Source organism: Peromyscus maniculatus, chromosome 3, assembly GCF_049852395.1.
Source record: "Peromyscus maniculatus bairdii isolate BWxNUB_F1_BW_parent chromosome 3, HU_Pman_BW_mat_3.1, whole genome shotgun sequence".
Taxonomy (NCBI): domain Eukaryota; kingdom Metazoa; phylum Chordata; class Mammalia; order Rodentia; family Cricetidae; genus Peromyscus; species Peromyscus maniculatus.
In genome coordinates, this window is record NC_134854.1 from 32,841,004 (window position 1) to 32,861,167 (window position 20,164).

The window sequence follows — 20,164 nt, forward strand, 5'->3', positions numbered from 1 at the left end:
CCATAATTCTTATTTATGTTTAGCCATGTGGCTTGGTACCTTTTCTCAGCTCTGTCTTGCCATCTTGCCTCCTCTGTGTCTGGCTGGTGACTCCTGACTCAGCCTTCCTCTTCCCAGAATTCTCCTTGTCTGCCTCTCCTGCCTATACTTCCTGCCTGGCTACTCGTCAATCAGCATTTCATTTATCAACCAAATCAGTGCAACACATTCACAGCATACAGAAAAACATCCCCAGCACTGTTGCATATTTTTTGTGGCCTCCAACAATCTATCTTTGTGTGTTCTACTTAAGACCCTGATTCTAGGAATGGTTTACTTTATAAATCTTCATTTTTCTTGATTCAAATTTTTTTAGATGCAAGCACTGGGAACTTGAGTATATTGATGAACCTTCTTGGGCTTGATTGGAGATAATAGCATTTACCCTAAAAATTATAAATTGAAATAAGTCAACTAAGTAACATAGTAAGATATAACATGAAATTCTTAATATCACATACACGTCTTACATCTAACCACTTACTACTGCTCTTTCAAAGGCAGATCATCTTTTGCTCCTGGACCATTTGATGAATTGTGGCATGTTCTCCTACCTTATCTGTTTTTCCACCCCATCCATTCTGCATTTCAAGCAGAATGTTTTCCACATGTAAGTGATATCATCCAGTCAGTATTCTCGAAGAAAGTAATATAAATAACTAACAGGAAGCCCTTGACTTTCAAGACATATCACATGGCATCCCATGTCTTTCTTTGTGCCCTGCAACTTGCGTTAGTCCACTGAACAACATTTTCAGCTGACTCTGCATTCCTGTATGTGTATAGCACCCCCATCAGTAATAGCTGTTTGTATAACCAAATGCATTTTAATATAATGTATACAAATATCAGAATATTATGAAAAATGTTGGGTCCTGGCCCCCATTTTTATTTCATTTTATTATTTTTTTAATATAAAAAATAAAGTCCATCTTTTTCCAGATTAGAATGTCTGAGTGGAACAAATAGCCACAGAGCTTAAAACCACTCTGTGAATGTCAGTAGCACTCAAAGTTCTAGGTCCAATTCAAAGCCAGTTTTGCCCCATCTACTAGAAAATAAGTTAGTAGCAAAGTAAAGGCCGCTAAGCTTAGGAAATTAGTGTGTGATTGCTTCCAAGCATGAGGCAGTGCTTCACCCCAGACCAGACAGAGTCTGGCATTGCAGTTCCTGCGCTGATTTCTCCACATCCCAAGGGAGAGTCTACCAGCGATCTCAATCTGATGTTTTAGTCACCCTGGTTATTCTATGGTGTCTTGTTCTTAGGGATGGCATAAAAAAGGCCAGTCCAACTCTGAGCTGTCATGATGCAGAAGTCACTCCAACTTTAGTGCAAGGGACTCAGGAAAGATAGGAGGCAGGGTTTATCTACAGAGGATAATCTCCCACTGACCTAAGAGTCAGACACACCTCTAAAATCCTGAGGCAGATTAAAAGTGTCAAAGGGCTGGGCAGTGGTGACATACATCTTTAATCCCAGGATTTGGGAGGCAGAGGCAGACAGATTTCTAAGTTCAAGGCCAGCCTGGTCCTCGTAGCAAGTTCCAGGACAGCCAGGGCTACACAGAGGAAGGTGGCAAAAGTACACAACCATAGTTTAAAACAGCCCTATGCCTCTGTAATCTCCCAGTCCTAGACACAATTTAATCATGCTGTAAAAGCACTGGCAGAATGTTCCAGAAGACAGCTCCAGTTGGAAATAGGCTGCAGAGGAGAGCTCCTGAACTGGGCTCTAGTCCCCCTGAAGAATATTATGCATATTCAAAACACCTCTGGAGCCCATTAAAACTCTAGGTAGCCAATGACAGGGAAGGCCCATCATCCATACCTTAGAACTGCCTGCTCTGGGCCTGGCCCCCATTTTGGGGGAACTGTTGCCTTGCTTGCTGACTTTGATCAGATGGCCTCCCTATGCTAATTCCCTGCCGGATTCATTTCTCCTAAACAGCTTACCAAAGCTGTTTGCGTATCCCGCATATTGGTGTAATGCTAGAATGTAAAACAGCTGTAGCGAACTTTTGCCCTCCCAGGTTCTCCCACTGTGCTGTAAGTCTGTATTTAAGGCCTCCTCCCTCCTTCAATAAAGGGCATTTACTGAGACAAATGACCCACTGTCTTGTCTCTCTTTTTAATCCTCAGCCCCTCACTCGGACATGGTGAATGGGCATAGATACAGAAAACAAACAGAAGTGTTAAAAATAACTAGTACTTCAGGAACTAAGAAAAGTGATTGCCAATGCCTGCAACCCAAAACTGTTGGGTTGTCCTCATTTTCTGTGTTATTATTCCAACATCTGAAACAGTATTTCTTGTTTGTTTTCGCTATAGAAAGCTTCAATCTTCATCCCTCAATTTTTAGTCAGACCTCCTTTTTCTGTACTGTGTCATAACTACAAGTTCCATATGGTTTTTGTTTTTGACATTTGTTCTACCATAAGAACCTAGTATAATGTCTGTTTGCTCAGGGAAAACACTCTAAGAATTTTATAAGTTAAAAATATTTTAAGGACCATTGTGTTGAAATTCCATCAAGGAAATGATCAAAGGAACCAAAATATTTGTGAAATATCCTTAAATTTTAGATGAGGTAGAGAGTGCACAATCTAATAACCAATTTTAGGAAATGTACTATCTTAGCCAGAGACCAAAGTTAGAAATTTTCAAGCAGGAAACTGTTTACCACAGAAGTCAAAGTTTATAGACTAAGCTTTGGCCATTTGAATATTAGCTTCTACTTCTGTAGTGACGAGTTGAGTGTTCTGCTGTTGTTGTTGATGATTATTTTGTTAAACCACTACCTGGGAAATTCAGTTTCTATCAATGTTTCCTGAGTTTAATAGTTAATGCACTATTTATAATAGTAAAAATTTCCAAGGACATTCTCTGATGAATACTCATTACTGTATCACTGCTGTATATAGACTCTTCAGTCACTCTTTTGTTGATATGATTAATCTAAACTTTGTCTGATTGCCTGATTGCATCCCCTCTTCTCCATACATACATGAACACTCCGTGGTCCTCACGGTAGATCCAAGGACATGTGTGTATCGATGTGCTCATGCCCTTTGTCCATGGGGTTTGCTACCAAGAACTCTTCCTTATGGACCTTGGATTTCCTCTGAGTGTTTGGGACAACAGCACAAGTTGCCTCAGTTGCAATATGTGTATCAATCAACTGAGATCTATTTTATTGCTCCCTGAGAAAAAAGTATACGCTTCCTTTCTAAAATGGGCTGTGTTAAATTATAGCCTGTAGTGAAACATTTCTATTCTTTTTTAAACTGCATATTCTTAAACAAGCCATTCATCTTTATATAACTACAGAACATGACACCAAGTGGAGGTTTAGCAAATACTTGTCAGACAGGCAGACAGACTGGCAATTAGAATTCTTCTATCCCAACTATTTATTCACTTTATTTTAGACTCTTATGACTCCAATTCATTCATTAAGAGTAATTTCTTTGAACCTATCTTCATAAATTTAAGAGATATACATTACACTTTGAGAATAAAGTAGAAAGCTTAAAAGACAGAGATCAGCATACTAGAAAACTGAAATTAAAACACATTGATAATCACTTTTCAATGCTTTCCTCGAGTATTTGGCATTGGCTTCCTCTGAGCCACTAAGCATAGTATTGATTTTATGCATCGTATATAGCCACGTTGTCTTACTATGTGAATGCTATTTATCATATGTCCCGGTGTTTACATGTGTGTCGTAGATTGCTTTCTTCTTTTAGATTTGAGGTTTATTTAAATCACATTGTACTTTAGCAACAGTGTTAAACAAACATAGACTGAGGATCATCTCTGTTATCTAGTATTGGTGTAATCTTGACCAAGTTGTGTAAGTCCCTGAAGTTACATATAACTGAAACATACAGTTAAAATTATTCCCTCTCGATATTCTGTTGGAGATTTTATAAGATATATATTAAGCTCTTAGTAACATTGAATACATAGTACTCTTTGATATAGTTTTGGTATTAATCTTTAGTTATTGCTCTCAAAACAATGCTTTCTCCCTAGTTAACTAATATTATATAAACATTTTGTCGCTTTGTTCTAGGCACTTTTATATCTTTGATAATCCCCATCCTTGCTTTCAAAACACAGAATTTTATATGTTGTCTGTCTACTCTTTCTCAGAATGGTAACCCCTAGACCATAACACAGCCTATGTTAATTACAAGCTGAAAAGTCACTGTATCCTCGGGCTTTGCTCCCATTTGTTTTTGAGTCTAGTGTGACTACTCTGGGTAAACTGCGGACTCACTGAGGAAATGGGTGCCTCTGACTCTGCCTCCTCCCGACACTGGCACAGTCGATGGTATGCACAAGCAGTGACATTATGATCTTTCCATGTTGCTTCTAACGGCCCTGACTGCTCCACTTCAGAATTGTGTCGCATTGTCCGTGTTATGTGTAAAATAGCTGTTTTGTGCGACAATTCATTCTGTTGCATCATTTTCAACTATTTTAATTTACCCATTTTGTTTTTCTTCCTTTAAGCGGTTTCTTAAATGACTTGTATTTTTCTGATTTTCCATTCAGAGTTTACAAATTTGTCCAGATCACACTGGGCTTAGTAATGTATGTACTTGGGAAAAGAGTCAGGACGATCAAGAGTTCTATGCAACTCTTAGCTAATTAGAAAATTAGCAGCTAGCCTGTGCTACATGTAACCCTGTCTAAACAAAACAAAGCAAACAAAAGCAAGAAAACAAAAATACAAAAACAAAACAAAAATATAGTAAATTTTACTGATTGCATTAAGCTTTTTAGACATGTTTTCTCATTGGCAGTGAATTTAATTGTCAAAGATACTATTTTGTTTATCATATATTTAGGGTAAATATAAGAAATATATTGAGCTTTAGTGTGTATTGATCACACCACCATTTAACATTATTTAAATGAGAAACAAAACCTGTATATATTATTCCACAATAATATTCTAAATTATAAATCTTTTTTTTTTTTTTTTTGGTTTTTCAAGACAGGGTTTCTCTGTGTAGCTTTGTGCCTTTCCTGGGACTCACTTGGTAGTCCAGGCTGGCCTCGAACTCACAGAGATCCGCCTGCCTCTGCCTCCCGAGTGCTGGGAAATCTTTTTAATTGAAACCAACATACATTTATCCTGCCCATCCTGAGAGTCGTAAAAGAATACTACTTGAAATAACTAATTTTTTCACATAAGCTCTGTTTTCACAAAGGTAAATAAACAAATTTTGAATAAAACTCAAAGTTGAATAAAACTCAACTTTAATTGCCTTTTTTAAAGATTTGAAACATGTGTTTAGATTGACCTCCTTTTTTAGTATTCATATCACATAAACTAAGGTTTTGTATTTAAGCATAAACATTATCCTCACTTCTTAAACCTGGGTCTGAAGGTACTAGTTACAATATGGTGTCTTACTGAATTTTGTCTGCCTTCCTATTCATAACAAAATCCCAAGAGTCTACTTTATGAAGAATAGAGGCTTATTCATATCATGTTTGTGAAACTTCAAGGGCATGGCAATAAACTCAGTCAATTTGATGAGGAACCCATGCAAAAGGAAGAGATTACCTGGACAGAGAAGACACTAGAGAGGCTGCAATCCCACAATCCCTTCCAGTAATCTATCCCCAAAAGACCTAAGGACTTTCCATTAACCCCACCACACTAAGTTCCACACTCTCTCTTCATTGTCAAACTAAGAAGCAAGCCTCTCACACATGAGCCATTGTGACATGGTCATTTCATATGGTATGCACTTGAGTGCAGATATAAGATGTGTAAACCCCAATATGATAGATGTATGTAAGAGAATGGCAATATAAATTCTATTAATTGTTATCTATAAAGGTACAGTACTTTACCGAACAGGTAGTGAAGTGGAAAGCGTTTTTATTAAATAATATTTGAGAGAATATGGTGAGGAGGGAGAATTAAAAAGATGAATGGATTGTGATGGTTAATGTTAATGACCAGCTTGATAGTCTAGAATCACCAGAAGACAGCCTCGAAGCATGCTTGTGGGGATGCTTCAAGCACCTCCTGCTTTGACTGCTGCACAATCATGGAGTATACTCTTGAACTACGAGTCATCCCATTTCTCTCTTAACTTGCTTTTGTCCACATATTTTACCACAGCAGACAGCAAAACATTATAACAGTGTGTGACAGAGCCTTGAAATCCTGGCAGAATACTTCTGTTGATATGTGACTACCAGTAGAGAAACTTGGAGAATTTGGAAAAGTGTTGACTTACTGATAATTGTCCTCTCAGAGATGGCCTAAAGGAGGGAAACCTTCTAGAAAACAGTTCATGACCAGTGAAAAAATTATAAAACACTAGATGAGCCAAGTTCTCTTCAGTTTAAAAGCAGGAGCTTTTGCAAAGATTACTATAGAAAACATAAACACTGCTTGTCAGTAGAGGGATAACTAATATACTGATGCAAAAACAAATAATTATTTTATGTACAGTAAAGAATTAATCTTGAAGATTGTGTATGTGATAACAGCTTCATGCCATTTTGTTGCGTGTTATTTTTTGTTGCTTTAAATGGCAGTTAAAAACAGGCTGTAGATACTCCATCCTTATTTTCTTAAAGCTTTTATCATTGGTCATCATGATTTCAGAAGGATTTGACCTTCTACTCAAACACTCATAGTAAAATACCATTTTAACATCAGTTATGGAATGTCAGTGTCCCGTGGAACTCTGCTTATGGGTGTGATAATAGAACAAAGCAGTTGAGAAGAAAGTCAAAGGAAAAAGAAACTTAATATGGCTGTTGGATTGCACAAAAATCCTTAGGAACAGCATCTATACTGTTTTCTTCATTATGATGAAGACATCTGAGTCAATAGAAGGGAAGAAGGGAGAGAGGGAGAGAAGGGAGAAACACAAATGTATGTGGATGCATCACCTTAATAAAAGTTCCAAGAGCACTTTAAAAAATACTTTATACAGATTTGGAGAAAGAAGAAATTCATCTCTTTGGGACTTTCCAGATAATATAAAGTAATAAATGTCACACAGACTAGCGTCTCTCATACTCTGTCCAGTGAGGTAGAAACTCGTTTTCTGCTTGGCTGCTCAGCCCAAGAGCAACGACTTTCAGCAAGAAAACAAAGCAAACTGGGACATAAGGTGCAACAAGGGACAGCTTCAGGGTGACTGACTGAATACTGAGTGCATCTTCAGTCTGTCCGAATGTAAACAACTTGTGAGACTTTGAAGTGTGTTCTAGTGCTTGGTTTTCACCCTTTTAATACTACCAGAGTACTATAATTTAGCTTCTCACATGTTATCAGTTATTATTATTTTACTTTTATTATTGCCCCCAGACTCTTTTAATTAAACTATCCTCTGGCCAATTTCAGTTCCATTTCCAAAGGATAAATTCTCCCTGTCAGCAGTACACATTCAAGATTTTATCAAGTATCTGATTTTTCCTATAATTTGAAGATATCCCCATTATCCTAGTACTGTTTTTCTAGTATTTGAGATGGATTTGAGAATCTCAACAGTATTTAAGCATTTTTCTACATGTAGAATTTTAGTGTTTCCCTTCCATTAAACCCGTGGGAGTGGAGGACTGAGAGGAAGATAAAGGTTTTCTGTGAAGGCTTAATTAATGGCATACAGTGGAGGACATGCTCTTGTCTGTTTTTATATCCGACTGCTATTTTGTCTCAAAACTGTTGAGTCTTGTTGGAGATGGAGAGCTGTTGATACAGGATAGCATCTTGGTGTTTCCATCAACATTTGAGTTAATTCTGCTTGCAATCAATTTAATTGGAAGGAAGTATAATATGTATTCATTTCCTTCTGTATATCCCTATGCTTACCTACAACTTCACCATCATTTCCTAACGTATCAAAGCTAAATGAACATGGTGGTCCAGGCTTATGTTTTATATAGCTACCTTGTTTGGAGCAGGCAAAATGCCACACATTTCCACTTTTTGACTAATGATTTAGAGACATGAAGGTTTATAATTTTTTTTTGTATCCAGACCTGAGAAAAATAAGGTCAGAGATTAGAAGAATGTATTAATTATTTTTTAGCAAGATTACAAGAAAAAAAGGCTTATTCTCATATTCAAAATGAATAGAATTTCCAAATTTGGAAGACTGAAGTAGAAAGGAAGAAATGACCTCAGAGTGATTTCTGTTCTTGGGTTCTGTATATTTTCCAAAATAAAGGGTACAGATCACATCTTACTTATCATTACAATCTCAGTCTTTAGTATAGTGAGCAACATTTAAGTGTTTACTGTTTGTTACAATGTTCTCAACTATTTTTTTTAATTCCCATTAGATTTCAGATGCATTTTTGTTCTAACTTTTTGTTTCTTAAGTTATTTTTGAAGGCTGGGACTTCCTGACTTTAAAATTAACTTTAGCTGTACAACTGATCTCACTGAGTAATTCCAACATTTAATTTTACAAACCAAATAAGTACAATATTAGGGTTTTAATGTATATTTGTTACATAACTAATTATTCTTTTAAACTTAGTAATAGTCTTTAATGAAATCTAGAATCTTTCAAGTTTTCAGTCAGAGTGACAGTTTCTTTCATATTACTTTTCTTTTCTTTTCTTTTTTTTTTTTCCAGAGCTGAGGGCCGAACTCAAGGCCTTGTGCTTGCTAGGCAAGCACTCTACCACTGAGCTAAATCCCTAACCCCTTCATATTACTTTTCATAGTTACTGCAGTAGTGGAAAGTTACCCAGGAATTTTAAGAGGCATCCTGTTGCTGTAACAAATAGCTCTAGATCAGCCCATGTCAGTCTAATCACTGGTGAGGGCCTCAATGGTCAACATCATAGCAAAACAAGATGAAGAGGAGGAGAAAGATGAGGAGGAAGAAGAGGATTTCTTTTAAGCAGGCCTAAGAAGGCCTAAGCGGATGGGCAATCTTACATTGTAGCAGCCCACTCTTGGAAAAGATAATCGGAAGAGGTGAACTTATTTTACTTTCATGGGGCAAATTGATAATGAGGCAATATAATCTAGTATATTCTTGGTTTATTTTATCAGATTATTACTGTAACGTAGACTTTTTTCTTGAGTAGTTTAACTTACCCATGTCTTTTCAAGGCACCATTCTAGGAATGGGTTTTTGTTTGTTGTTTGTTTGTTTTATTTTGTTTTTGAAATATGTTTTCCCACTCAGACTAAAGCCGTGTGAGATACATGCAAAGAGTAGCCTTTTCCACATTAGGAGATAGATTTAATCATAATAGAATAATGATCTCTCCCTGAGAACATTTCCTAATATCTGTGAGTATTAGCTAAAGGCTGCTTGAGGAGATGATTGGTAATACACAACAACATTAATTTTTATATTATGTGTGGTAGATAAAGGCCATAGGTATAAATATGTGCAGAGAAACATCTGGTCCCAATAGATTAGTAAGAAGGATAAGTAACATTGGCTAATTATAAAAGTGCATGTAATGTGTGTGCCAGACCATGAACAGCCATGATCTGCTTATGTACCCAAAAGATCACATTACTATTTTTCATTCTTATGGCCAAAACGATTTTGGTGACACTCTTGGGAAGACATTGAATGTCCTGCTGAAGCACTGGTAGATGATGTCTATGGCCTTTGTGTTATCTGCTCTAATAGCTGCATGGTCACTGAAGGGAATTAGACAAAGCCACACTGATTACTACCCAGTGGACAATATCACAAGCCAGAGCCAGTGACTGAATACTGACACTCTGATGGTTTGCCCTGCATTTCATATGTTCCTGGGTGGGTAACTTAACCTTGATGTAATAACCAGGGTTGCCTTTGCAGCCTGAAAGAGAATGACACAGAGGGTTTGAGATTTTAATATAAACACAGATTTCAAAGTTTTGTATTGTAGTTCCCCATACATTTATTTATTTTTCCAGTTTTCCTCTCCAAGCTTGTATCAAGAAGTCACTGATCCGATTCTACTCATAGGGCCTGTTGCATTACCAGCTGATAATGAAGCCAGATGATCCTCGCCATTTCCCTGAAAATTTGTACTTTATACATTTCCCCCCAATAGAATATATATGTAATATATATATATATATATATATATATATATATATATATATATATATATCTGCTTAAAACTCATCCATTTTTTTTACCCTGAATTTGTTATATCTGTTATATTTTCCTTTCCCAAACTGATAATAAAACTTTATTTTGGGGCCCAATCCTCTATATGATCTTTTAACTCACTGGCATGTTACATGGACCAACATAAAAGAGAGTATGTTTTCTCTAGAAAATTCTACCTTTACATTCTCAAAATATCTTGTTTATCAGCAGTTTTGGTTGGCTTGTAGTGTTTAACATAAATCTGCTCTGTCTTTTAAAAGAAAAAAAGCACTTCATAGAAATCTCTCCTCTTTAACATAGAAAACAAACCTGCAAAGTCAAGACACAGTATAACTATCATGATAAATATTTATTTATATGTTTATAAAATGAGACATACATTGCTTTGTCTTTCAAATGATATAATGATAGTTCACCTTTACATCTCAGATATTGACACCAAGAGCTAACCAAGAAAGTAGTAGTGCAACAGTGTAGTGTATGTGTGCATGTGTGTGTGTGTGTGTGTGTGTGTGTGTGTGTGTGTGTGTGTGTGTGTGTAGGCTACAGGTCAACGTTGTATGTGTTCCCAGTTACTCTTCATCTTATTTGTTAAGCAAGCTCTATTGCAGAACCTAGAGCTCACTGACCCAGCTAGAGCGGTTTGCCAGGAAACCCCAGGGGCCCAGGGGTTCACCTGTCTCTGTTTCCTCGGTGCTTAGGTTATAAGCTCTTGCTCATGAGCAGCTTTTTATTTAGTTTCTCAGAGTTCAAGTTCAGATCCTCATGCTTTCATGGCAAGTACTGTACACAACAATGCTTCTCCTTTACCCTGTAATTTGATTTGTATTTATTTTTAACTGAAACAGAAACATAAAAACTGCACATGTAAGCATCTTGTGTAATGTGTAAGGATCAAGTCATGCTAAACTCTTGAAGTAATTTCTTCATACAATTTCCTAAAAAAAAGCTTTCCAGTGTATGATGTTTTTATAGGTAGAAGGTTTTTTGTCGTTGTAGCTTTGGTTTGTGTTGTCCCCAAACACACGATTCTTGTGCTTCAGTCTCCAAGATGCCAGGGCCCCAAGCAGATGTCACTGTACTGGACTTTGAGCAGTTCAAACTGCTCTCTCTCATCCCATTCTATACTTATGTATAGCAACTCTTTGAAGAGATTTTAAAACTGAGTTTTGTCATATATATAATTATTGAATAATTTTGTTCTGGCATTTATGACTTTAAACAATAGTTGTTGCATAAATTTAGCTTGTTCAACTTTTTGAAAAAAAAAATATGTTTCTTCTCTCTTAGAATACCATTCAGTGCCAAAACAAATACACACTCAACCATACACACTTAAATTTAAATCTCCATATTTAATGATTTTACAGTTTAGAGTCACTGCACATATGTGTATCTGCCAGAAATCTGTGAACCAGAGTAGTTGAAATAATCTTTCTCATAAAATTGGCAAAAATACAAGGGGAAATTGTGTAATGTAGAAGGAAAAATCTCTAAAGGATCCTATTTCAGAGTTAGCTAAATGATGAAGAAAACTCAACAAGTTAGTAAAGTTGTAGGACTTACCTTGAAGGCCATTTTATTCCCCCCATGTCTTCCTTCATTCTTTATAATCTATGGCCTCTGGGCTTGTTTCAACCATCTACGGTTACGTTTTCCCCACCCTAGAATGGCATCTCAGTGGGTGTTTCCCATAAGCCTGAACAGTCTTCTTTAGATCAGTGATCCATAACTGACATGCACCCCAAAACTTTGGTTTCTCAGATATTGATTATGTTATGAATTCATTTAAATTGAAGACCAAAAATTTAATGGACATTCCTATTTCTGATGAAAAACAAAACAGATGTCTTGACAGTGGGCCTCCATATTTTATGAAAGAAACCTAAAGCTTAACAGACGGGACTTATTCACTTAGCACAATGTTTCACTTCCCCTTCATTTCCTTCCATCACATCCTAAGCTGCTTCACTGACATAGTTTTGTGCCCTGAGTGGTATGGAGTCCATGACCTTGTTTATTTTCCAGATGACCTCTCATTTTCATCCCTGTGTAACTTTCCTACGAGACTTACTTTATGTTCTCCCAACAGTTTAAATGTAACCAGTGGCAACAATATTCTATAAAAACCATAACAGTGGTGAAAAGCTCAAGAAGTCCTTGGCAAGGCTATACTTAGAAATGACAATCAGTTCTTTTCAAATTGCACACTGAAGGTAGTTATATTCAAAGAAGATAATCCCATCTTTTGTTTAAGGAATGAAAAGTGAATAAACATTGACCTATCCATTGCTATTGTCTATCTACAAGGCAGAAAGGATGACTCATTCTGACGACTCACTCTGACTCAGTATTGCAACACCAGTATGTAAGAAAAAAGTGTTCAAGAAAACAATTTTTTGCCATTCTTTGTTAGACAGTATAACCTTCAGTGCTTACCTTCCCTAACCTAACACATTCAGAATATGACCTACTCTCTTTTCCAAGATCAAGGTTCTTGCTGTCTGACATATTAGAATATAGCAAGCCTGGACTTGGAACATTAGACTCAATTTTTGCTTACTTGAATGAAAAGTATGCTTTTAGAAGTCTTTATGAATCTTTAAAGACACAACTTCTATCTCAATATTCCAGTGGATAAAAGAATGAGTAATGTGCTGACAATCATTACATTTATGTCAAGGTCAGCACATTGAGAACTAACGTTTTCCCCAAAGGGATAAACAAATGAATGAGTGGACTTGATTGAAAAATGGGTGTGGAGGGGGGAGGCAGGAGGGATGGGAGGAGGGAAGAGGTAGATCTGTGATTGTTATGTAAAATGAATAAAAAATTTCTTAATTAAAAAAAAAACAAAAGGTGAAGGAAGTGGACTATGAAATGATGTTTGAAAGCACCAAAAGTACAGGGGCCTAGACAAATACGACTTAGTTAATAAGGACCAATTTATAATCACTATGACAATAAATAAGGAAATGAGATTTTATTTCCAAAGCTCATAGAGACGTGTATCATCTATTCATGTCCTATGTATTTGGTGACTGAAGGGTAGGTAGGAATTGCCTTTGGATTGCTGAAGAGAGAAAGGAAAATGGCATCTTCTAAAGAAGTGGAAGAGAACAGCAGAGACTAAGCTCAGCTTGAGCATGCTGCTGTTTAACACACAGACAGCTTTAAGAGCATCAGGGTATTGTAACTACACAGTGATCTCTCATGTCTCTAATTTTATAATTCTCAAGGCTTCCCCCATCAGAAAACAAGTTTATGTCAAATTAGTGAAATTAAACAAAAAGTACTTCACTTGCTATTCTAAACATTTATTGCTTTACCTGATTGAAAATAGCTCCAATAAACTTTTATTGCAGTCAATTATTTTTACTTTTATAAAGTTGATAAAAAAAAAACACTTGGAAGAAGGTAGAGTTGCTAAAGAATACCAAAATTTAAAGGGCATGGGAATCCAAATAATTGTAGAAATATTGGCAATTGTGAGATATGTACAAGGTGAAACAAAAAAGTTAGACATAGATCTCCAACAACAGTATATGGCATTTCAGATGAGCAACACAGTTACCTTGAGCATAGATTAAGTAAACAATCTTATTTTTAATAACTTGAACTGAAAATAAGTGTGCAAAGAGTTCTTCTAAGAGCGAAACTAAAATGTGAGCTTGCATAAGAGTTTGCCCTGAGTTAAATACTCCCCTCAAATGTTACAGACATTATGATTATAAATTAATTTACAAAGAAAAAATTTCACTGATTTGTGATCAACTTTTGAAATATAGGTGAAATTTTGATTTTGCTATGCTATAATACTGCAGTGTAACATTCAAATGGAATTTATATAGTTTGTTTTTGGCCTTTATTTTCTTATTTGATAGTAAAATACTATGTTTTGTTTACTTAATTTGTAGACTAAAGGTTCCCAAACCACAACCGCCTCTGGGTCCCAGAAAAAAGTGAAGAGAACACTGCCAAATCCCCCTCCTGAGGAGGCATCCACCGGAACACAGCCGACCTACAGCACAATGGGCACTGCATCCAGGAGAAGAATGTGCAGAACCAATACCATGGCTCGAGCCAAGATTCTCCAGGACATAGACCGAGAGCTTGACCTCGTGGAAAGGGAGTCTGCCAAGCTTAGAAAGAAGCAAGCAGAACTTGATGAAGAAGAAAAGGAGATTGATGCCAAGCTGCGGTATCTGGAAATGGGAATCAACAGGAGAAAAGAAGCATTACTGAAGGAGAGAGAAAAGAGAGAGCGTGCTTACCTGCAGGGGGTAGCGGAGGACCGCGATTACATGTCTGACAGTGAGGTCAGCAGCACCAGACCAAGCCGAATAGAAAGTCAGCACGGCATTGAGCGACCAAGGACAGCTCCTCAAACTGAATTCAGCCAGTTCATACCACCACAAACGCAAACCGAAGCTCAGCTGGTTCCTCCAACCAGTCCTTACACACAATACCAGTACTCATCGCCTGCTCTTCCCACCCAAGCACCCACCCCGTATACTCAACAATCTCATTTCCAACAGCAGACATTGTACCATCAGCAAGTCTCACCTTACCAGACTCAACCAACCTTCCAAGCGGTGGCAACCATGTCCTTCACACCTCAAGCTCAACCTACTCCGAGTCCACAAACATCCTATCAACTACCATCACAGATGATGGTGATACAACAGAAGCCTCGGCAAACAACACTGTATTTGGAACCTAAGATAACTTCCAACTATGAAGTGATTCGCAACCAACCCCTGATGATCGCTCCTGTTTCTTCTGATAATACGTATGCGGTCTCCCATCTTGGGAGCAAGTACAATAGTTTGGATTTGAGAATAGGTTTGGAGGAAAGAAGCAGCATGGTGAGCAGTCCAATATCAAGCATATCTGCAGACTCTTTCTATGCAGACATCGACCACCACACTTCCAGGAATTATGTCCTAATAGATGACATTGGAGAGATCACCAAAGGGACAGCAGCACTGAGCACAGCATTCAGTCTTCATGAAAAAGATCTGTCCAAAACAGACCGTCTCCTTAGAACCACTGAGACACGGCGGTCTCAGGAAGTGACAGATTTCCTGGCACCTTTGCAGACTTCCTCAAGACTGCATAGCTATGTGAAAGCAGAGGAGGACCCGATGGAGGACCCGTATGAGTTAAAGCTTCTGAAACAGCAGATTAAGCAAGAATTCCGTAGAGGGACAGAGAGCCTAGATCACCTTGCTGGTCTTTCACATTATTACCATGCTGATACTGGCTATAGACACTTTCCCAAGTCTGAGAAGTATAGCATCAGTAGACTCACCCTTGAAAAGCAAGCAGCCAAACAATTACCAGCAGCCATACTTTACCAAAAGCAATCAAAGCACAAGAAATCATTAATTGACCCTAAAATGTCAAAGTTTTCACCTATTCAAGAAAGTAGAGATCTTGAACCTGATTATCCAAGTTATATGACTTCCAGCACTTCATCTATTGGTGGCATTTCTTCTAGGGCAAGGCTTCTTCAAGATGATATAACATTTGGCCTCAGAAAAAATATTACAGATCAACAAAAATTTATGGGCTCATCACTTGGGTCAGGACTAGGCACATTAGGAAATACCATCAGGTCAGCACTCCAGGATGAAGCAGATAAGCCATACAGTAGTGGGAGCAGGTCCAGACCTTCCTCTAGACCTTCCTCTGTCTATGGGCTTGATTTATCCATTAAGAGGGAATCTTCCAGCTCATCTCTAAGACTGAAAGCTCAAGAGGCTGAAGCTCTTGATGTCTCCTTTGGCCATTCATCATCTTCTTCCAGAACTAAGCCCACCAGCTTACCAATCAGCCAAAGTAGAGGAAGAATACCAATTGTGGCCCAAAATTCAGAAGAAGAAAGTCCACTCAGTCCTGTTGGCCAACCAATGGGAATGGCCAGGGCTGCAGCTGGACCTTTGCCCCCCATATCTGCAGACACAAGGGATCAGTTTGGATCAAGTCACTCATTACCCGAAGTTCAGCAACACATGAGAGAAGAGTCACGGACACGGGGGTATGACCGTGACATAGCATTCATCATGGATGACTTCCAACATGCTATGTCTGACAGTGAAGGTAAATGGGGCCTCAAACTACCGTGTTACTCTCAAAACTCAAACTCGTACCTTTCTGCATGTTTGATTTTCTTTCTCCAAGGATGCAGTTCATCTTTCTTGGTGCAACTTGTGCATGTTTATTTCCGTTTTATTTCTTGTATGTATACTTCTTGTATGTAGATTCAGTGGCATGTTTCTCTTTGATTATTTTTAGTTTATTATTTTAGTCTGTTTCTTGATGTTGGCTTGATTTGTTTTGTGTATCATTTTTAAACAAATATTACATAATTCTATCAATAAAATATGGTCATCCTTAAAATATATAACTGGGAAGATTTTCATTGTATGGTTCTTTCCACTTCAAAAATATATTTTGACATATTTAATAAATTTTACTAAAATCACTAAGGGTTAGAGCCATTCAGTAATAGTATTTGATTCTACATTGAATGGAGATGAGTGTTTGCTTCATCAGAGCTTGTTCTGTTGCGGAGAGCTTTTGCAACACCTTGACATCAGTATAATGTAGAATTTTATCATTCTCATTGAATAGATGTGTTTCATCCTCCTTTATTATGAAAATTATTACTGACAATTTTATACACTTATTGTTATACATTAGAAAGTTTAACTCTAAGATATTAAAATAATTTTCCAGTATATATAAAACATTCTGTTCAAACTGCAGAAATACATGGACTGCTTTTGCAGGTATAGCCGTCTGGAGTCTGGCCTCCTGATGTGCCCTGGAGTCTAGTCCTTCCTGCTGTACCCCTTTGGCATTTCCTTGCCTTTCCTTTTTGCCCCAAAGTGTCTTGCTACTTTTTTGGTTGAGCAAGTACATACTATACTAAAGTTGCTTTAAAGTGGAAATTCTTATAGAAATAAAAAGATTTTCAAAATTATTTTGTGAAGTCTATGATGTTAGATATATATTTTTATTTATTTTATTAAATTTTTTAGATAGATCCTATTCTGTAGCCCATGCAGGCCTGGAACTCATTATACAGGTCAGACTAGCTTCAGATTTATGGTGACTCACTATCAAAGACATGAGCCACTGTACCCATCCTGTATATTGGTTTGTGTTTGAATATATGTGGGGCTGAAGCTCTGGAAATAAAACATGTCTAAACACATAAAAATATTATTTCATTAATTTAGATACTAAAAAAATACCAAACTGATGAGAATATCCTCCCATTTGTATTTAACTTGCTCAGTTAAAAACTCACATTAAAATGTGTTTTCATAAAGAGCATTTTCTTTTTTTATTCTGTATGTAGACACAGATATGATTTTAGAAACTGAAATATAGACTGTTTGATGAACTGAAGAGGGAGGTCTGTGGGCCTGAGGTAAAAGAACCATTTATGTTGCTCATGAAGTTCTGATCACCAAGTTTCTTTCAAACCTGTTTTTTCTCATTACAGGTGATTGGTTGACCATTTTTATTGACAGTTTGTTATTTGAGTAAAACATTTCATTTGTGTATATCTGTACTAGGCTAATATTTTAATTAATCCATTTAGCTTACCTGGAATTATGATACTATGTGGAAAAAGTTGTTCTTTTAGTCTAGTACATATTTGATACTCATTGTATACATGTAGAATGACACTGAAAAGGATTAAGAAGCCATTCAATGGCCATATCTGTAAAAATAAAACAAGAACTCTTGGAATTACAGAGCAACTCAATACCTAAAGGATATGTGCACAAAGGTGACAGTTACCTAGAAAGATTTTGACAAATGGGGTTATTCCTCAGAAATGTGTCTTTAACTTGGTGTTAGAGATGTAAATGTTTGTAACTAGTCCCAAATGTGGCATTTATTTGATTCCACACAAATTAAATTAACCAAGTCCTTTTTATTTCTAGAATTTTGTGTATAGTAGTAATCACTGACTGAATTCCTATTTGATGCCAACATGATAAGATAGCACATACCCTACACAGTAGTAAGGCGAATAAAGATTGTGCCCAACTGAAAAAACAATTGGAGGGAAATTTAAGAACTAAAATATATTTTAAAATGAAGTAGACAAAACTCATTCACTAATAAAGAATATCAATACAGAATTAGGTAAATGGCTATAACAAATTGAATTATGTTAGTAACTTTGTAATTGCATTGTACTGGATATCTTTAAAATACATGCACAATAAAATGTTACATATTTTCATTGTTTGTATTTTATACAAATACATGAAGTTTCCTAGTGATATAAAAGCAAATTATTTGCATCAGCATAGAACATATATGTTACATTTTATAAAATTCATTTGTAATGTGGTTCCACTACAGCAGATCAAACACAAGCTATTAGGAATAGATAACCCTGCATACCTGGCACTTCATGAGGAAGACAGAGTCACTCAATCTGGGTGCCTTAGATTGACTCTGCATCCTATAAAAAAAAAAAAAGATGCATATCTTTTCCATTCAGTTACATATGGAAATAGTAGTAGAAATAACAAAAATCAAAACAGGTCATCAGAATTAGAGATAAACTGACAAAATCCTGGATCTGGTTGAGGTTCTGTCATATTTGTAATATCTAAAACCTCCTAAAACACATTTAAACAGTTGCATTTGAAAGGCAATTAGAGAAGTTAAATATTCAAATGAAAGTCTATACTATTCAGGATAACCACATGTTGAAAACATGATGAATCATTACTTTCTTTTTTTTAAAAAAATTAAAAATGAATGATAAATATATGTAATACCTATACAAAATTATTTTCACCTAAGGGAGATTAAATATAATCTACTAAGTTCACAGACTGATGACTCTCTTGTTTATTTTTTTATTTATCAATAGTCGTTATACTGAATAATTTTGTAAATTTATTCACTCAACTTCAAATTAGTACTGTGGTTTACCAAAATAATTATCCAGTAGACTGTGAAAAAAATATTGAATATCTATAAATTAGGTATAAGGACAAGTTATTTATCTAAAACTATCATAACTATGATATTTAGCTTCTTTCTTTTGATGATGACAAATAACTCTATGCTTAACACAAAAATTTATTAAACACTATGCTCCAAATAAGATGGAGGAAAAAATTCTAAGAGGAGAAAATAACAAAAGAGATATGAATTTCCTCTTCAAGCAACTACTAGTCTAATAGGCAAATCGGTTAAGAGTATATGTAGCCGCAATCCAAGCATCAGGTCTGAAATTGGTGAAACAGTGCTATGTCGCCTCACATTCCATGTTTACATGGGAGAGGTTGTGTGACTGAGGGCCAGTGGTGTGCAAGGCTACAGATGTGCACCCGAGCAGTGGTGCACACACTGACTGTCTAACCCTACCATCCAATAAATACTGGAAAAGGCACTCTCTGGAGAAAGTCTTAAGGATAAAGTAGACACAAAAGCTACCTTGAACAAGATAGAGAGAAGAGCTCAATCTGTGACATTTTAGAAGCTGCCATTTCAAGAACATAATATATTGAAATCATGATGTATCAGGTTGAGCAAGGGAACAGGTCCTTTCATTGACATTTGAGAAACTACAATATATTGTTTCCGAAGGCTATTAACTGAGGTGGGATAAGAACATAGCGAAGGAATGTAAAGAAGAAGCAATTTATGCTAAGTCCAGTATTAGCCATTCTGTAAAATGTAAGTTTTAGTCACTTTGCAATACCCTAAAGAAACCTGGAAAGTACTGATATGACTAGGTGAAATTTTTAAATTTGTATTTGAATGCTTTAAATGTGATTAAAATTGCAAAATATACTATCAAGTTTTATCATATTGGTAAGTTAATAAAAAGTAATTGTCAAATGTCTAATTTAGTGTTAAAATTCAGATAATTATAATTTTATTTATATTAAAGATTCTCACATACATACCAATTTTAGATATGGTTTTATTATTAAGCTATAATGATCTTG

General features: G+C 36.3%; 1 protein-coding gene across 7 annotated transcripts in view; it reads left to right on the plus strand.

Moving 5' to 3' along the window:
- The window catches only part of Pclo (piccolo presynaptic cytomatrix protein), a 341,169-nt gene that overhangs the window by 182,248 nt on the left and 138,757 nt on the right, over positions 1–20,164 (plus strand). For all 7 annotated transcript variants that reach the window (XM_076566313.1, XM_042272921.2, XM_042272923.2 and 4 more), the window contains exon 7: positions 14,081–16,268. In XM_076566313.1, the coding sequence (XP_076422428.1) occupies positions 14,081–16,268 (2,188 nt within the window). The remainder of the gene's footprint in view (positions 1–14,080; positions 16,269–20,164) is intronic.